The following is a 4,190-nucleotide window of genomic DNA, read 5'->3' on the forward strand; positions in this document are numbered from 1 at the left end:
GCTGTTTTTGGAGACTTGTGTTGTTGTATTTCGTGTGTCCAGGCGTGTTCCGTGTGAATAAACTTATTATGAAGTTTACTGAAGAGGAAACTTGTAAACTCATTGAGTTGTACAATGAATATGACTGCCTGTGGAACCTCGGTACTATTCATTATATAAATAGAAACAAAAGACAAGCCGCAGAAGAGGAAATCGTAACAAGGTTTGGAATGGCTGGCTTTGGAGTTAACGAGTTGAAGCAGAAAATCAAAAACCTCAGATGCACTTATAACCAAGAGTGCGTAAAAATACAGAGGTCGAAGAAATCTGGTTCGGGCTCTGCTGAAGTTTATGTCCCTAGCCTAAAATGGTTCCCTATAATGGATAACATAGTTAAAAGTTCAAAAGGAAATAAAAAAACTGAAGACTCTGTGGTTAGTAAACATTATGCTTTAATTTAAAATTATACACTACAACTCTACAACATTAATACATTAATTAATTAATACATTAATTAGCCAATATTATGCATACTTGTGAGCGTGAGTATACATATTGTGTGAGTAACAAGCAAGATCAATATACATTTTTATACTGCCACTAGCTGGCCCGACAGACGTCGTCCTGTCCTATTGTGGTTTTATGTCACATGCTCGTTCATTTTCAAGATGAGCTCGTTCGCATGGCTCAATCACGTCCTGGTTGAAGTTCGTTCGCTACGCTCACTCACCTTTAGGTTGGAGCTCGTTCGCTGCGCTCACTTGCCTTCAGGTTAGCTCGTTTGCTACGCTAACTCGCCTCCAGGTTGAAGTTCGTTCGCTACGCTCACTTACCTTTTAGTTGCAAATTAACTGTTCTCATAAATTAAAAATAAATATAGTGCTGCACCCTGTTGGTAAACCTATTCACTTTTTAATGCTATTGAACATCACAGAATCAAATTGTTTAGTTGCACCAGCTGTTAAGATTCTTTAATTCCAGTACTCATAAGGTTAACATGGGAAACTCCAGAGCCACTGGGGCGGAGCCCTATTGACGGATCTGCACCAAACTTCACACAAACCATCCTTGAATAATGCTTAATAATGCCTGAAAGTTTCATTACAATCTATCGAGCGGTTTTGGAGTCCATAAAGGACAAACATACAAATATACAAACATACAAATATACAAACATACATTGGATTTTATATATAGATGGAACAGCTCCTTCGCCGCTAAAGTAATGTTTTAAGTGATTTCTCATTTTTTTGCCATTTTAGTTGACTGAGGACCACCAAAAGGCTCAAGATTTCTTAGTTCACTTATTTCTTGCCGCCAGTTGCCAGGAATTACAACACCAGTATCCAAATTTTCAATGTCAACAGAACCATGGGCAAAATATGTCTCAGGGGACGTGTCTGCCAGCCAGTTGTGAAGGCAACATGAAGCGCTAACTATTTTGTTTACGGTAGTAGTATGCACTGACAATGGTCGCTCAAAAACCCGAAAACGGCTGACCAATATTCCAAATGCGTTTTCAGATATTCTTCTTGCCCTACTCAACCGGTAATTGTACACTTGTTCCATAATAGTAAGACGTCTTCTGTACCCAGAGTAAGGCTTCTTCAAATACATTTTCAATGGAAAAATGTCATCCCCTACAAGAAATAAGCCATCAGGTAATAAATTATTTTCCAATGCTTCGTACAGTCCACAATTTTGAAACACACCTCCATCAGAGCTTGATCCTTTAAAACCCACATTAACATACACAAAGCGGTATCGGTGGTCAACGACTCCCATAAGTATAATGCTATGGCTTCCCTTGTAGTTATAGTATTCACTTCCAGAATTGATAAGTGCTTTAATTACAACATGTTTCCCATCTATTGCCCCACAACAGTTGGGGAAGTTCCAAGTTTTCTCAAATCCCTCAGCAATATGTTGCCATTCTTCTTTGTGTGGAACCTGTAACAAAAATAAGAAATGTATGATACTATACATATTATATATTGTTTTCTTCTTTTTCAGGAAACTGTTATACAGAAGACTCAAAACAATGAGGAAACAGAGATTGAGTCAATTATTGATGACCCTGAATCCAATTTGGAGTCAACAATTGAAACACATGTACAGCCTACGCGGGAGAAATTGTCCGTCAACAGGTTGGCATCAGAAAAGGCCAAAGAAAAGCCAAGTATTAAGAAGAGGAAGATAGAACATTTAGCTGATGCAGTCAAGAATCTCCGACATGTCACCGAATCCGTTTATGAAATAGAAAACAATCCAAATAATGAACATGATGCATTTGGCAACTTTGTTGCAGCTAGCCTAAAAGTATTACCGACGGCAACAGCATTGCTAGCTCAACATGAGATTCAGGGTGTTTTAATGAAACACAGACTGAGTGTTATCTCACAGGAGGAATCATGGACGCCCACTCCCACTAATAGCTACACAGTCAATGGAAGTCGCCGTTATCCCACCCCTGATTTGTATATTGTTGACGAAGGAGTCTACCTCAGGAAGTAATTTTGCAATATGAACAAAATGATTCCATCGAAGATGCCGGTAATGTTAACTACACCACTTCTGATTAATCGTGCAATGGAAATTACAAAAAAATGAGCATTGACTGTATACTAGTTCTATTTGTTGTCAAACTGTCAATTAATTATCAATAAAAGTGTGTTTTTTTTCAAACATTATTTTATTTAACCTAATCGGTACATGTTTAATTCCCATTAATTTACCTAGTTAAGACTGGATTACAGCACCTGAGAATATAACTAGAGTTAACAGAATTTTTCATTGTCCTTGCTATGTTTATAACCTTATTATATTTTTAATTATCTAAGTACATCTATAAACTTATTACACTTACCTTTATTGAATCATTGAGTACTTCAGAGATTGCTTCACAAACCTCTGGCACAAATTTAGAAATTGCTGGTATTGAAACTCTAAAGAAATGAGATAGGCTCCTATAGCTGTTCCCCGTTGCTAGAAAATTTAAGGTAACCTCTAGTTTCAACCTAGAAGGTATCGCTTCACGCATCATTGTGTCTTCCCGTTTTATTTTGTCCCCAACCATGTCCAAAAGTTTGTTGAATTTTATTGGTGTCATCCTCAAACATCTCTTATATTCTTTCACATCTTCCATGGCTAACTCAGTTAACAAGAGAGAGGATGCTCCGCATGTATTTCTTCTTTTAAGCCATTCCCTTACCCATACCGTTCTTTGTCTATTTGACTCTTCATCTATAGCCTCAGCAACTTCTCTTATAAGCACATTTAAATATCTAGGAATTACTGATTTAATTAATTTTCTTTTCTTTGCAACAACGCTCATATTGAGGAATTCAAACCTATCATCAACAGGAACAGGAAGAAGAAGAGGGACACTATCATCAACACTCTACTGTGTGTGAACAGGCGCTTGCATGAAATTGGTAGAGTGGACAAGATAGTTACTCTACTAGCAACTCTACTCTACCCACAACTCTACTCGTGTAAACCAGGCTTAAACCATTTGCCAGGCGCAAATAAAACAATAATCAATAGTAATCAAATTTGTATTTGTAAAAGAAAATAAAAACAAGGAATAAGGTCAGTCCCAATTGTGTACTCATTTGAAATATTAATAAGGTAATTTGAATTAGACAAGTAAGTAGGATAGAAATTAGAATAGGCCTACACACAAAGCATTTGTCAGGCCCCGGCAGACCGCTGGTGCTGCGGCTTTAACACTCAACACTCACGCACATTCGGTAGTTGTCTGGCACCTTTTTTAAAGAGTGCTGCGACCGAAATAACACTTACAAGTAGTGGCACTAACAATTTAACTCCATACAAAGCATTTGTCAGGCCCCGGCTGACCGCTGGTGCTGCGGCTTAACACTAAACAAGCACGCATATTTGGTAGTTGTCTGGCACCTTATTTTAAGAGTGCTGCGACCAAATAACACTTACACATAGTGGCTCTGTATAACTTAACATTATATCTCACATTTCACACATTCTGCAGTTAGGATAAAATCAGTCACGTGGCAAAGAACCCATCCCTGAGAAACTTTGATAAAAATACAAAATAAAATAAATACAATTAAATGAAATTCAGATTTAAGTCATTGAGACGTTACAAATTGGCGCCCAACTAGGTGGCTTGATTTTATCACGGTTATAGATTATTTTAATGCAGAGATATAATTTACGAAAATATATAACAC

The 4,190-nt window shown here is 37.4% G+C and overlaps 1 protein-coding gene across 1 annotated transcript; it reads left to right on the top strand.

Annotated features, from left to right (window-relative positions):
• The first annotated feature begins 209 nt into the window (after window positions 1-209).
• Window positions 210-2,561, top strand: LOC128984150 (uncharacterized). Its single transcript, XM_054403440.1, has 2 exons — window positions 210-413; window positions 1,993-2,561. Exons 1-2 carry the CDS (start codon window positions 210-212, stop codon window positions 2,491-2,493), a joined length of 705 nt encoding a protein of 234 aa, XP_054259415.1. The 3' UTR covers window positions 2,494-2,561.
• Window positions 2,562-4,190: the final 1,629 nt, after the last annotated feature.

This window comes from Macrosteles quadrilineatus, unplaced genomic scaffold, assembly GCF_028750875.1.
Source record: "Macrosteles quadrilineatus isolate MER2022 unplaced genomic scaffold, UCM_ALF_1.0 Scaffold_2__2_contigs__length_208266976, whole genome shotgun sequence".
Taxonomy (NCBI): domain Eukaryota; kingdom Metazoa; phylum Arthropoda; class Insecta; order Hemiptera; family Cicadellidae; genus Macrosteles; species Macrosteles quadrilineatus.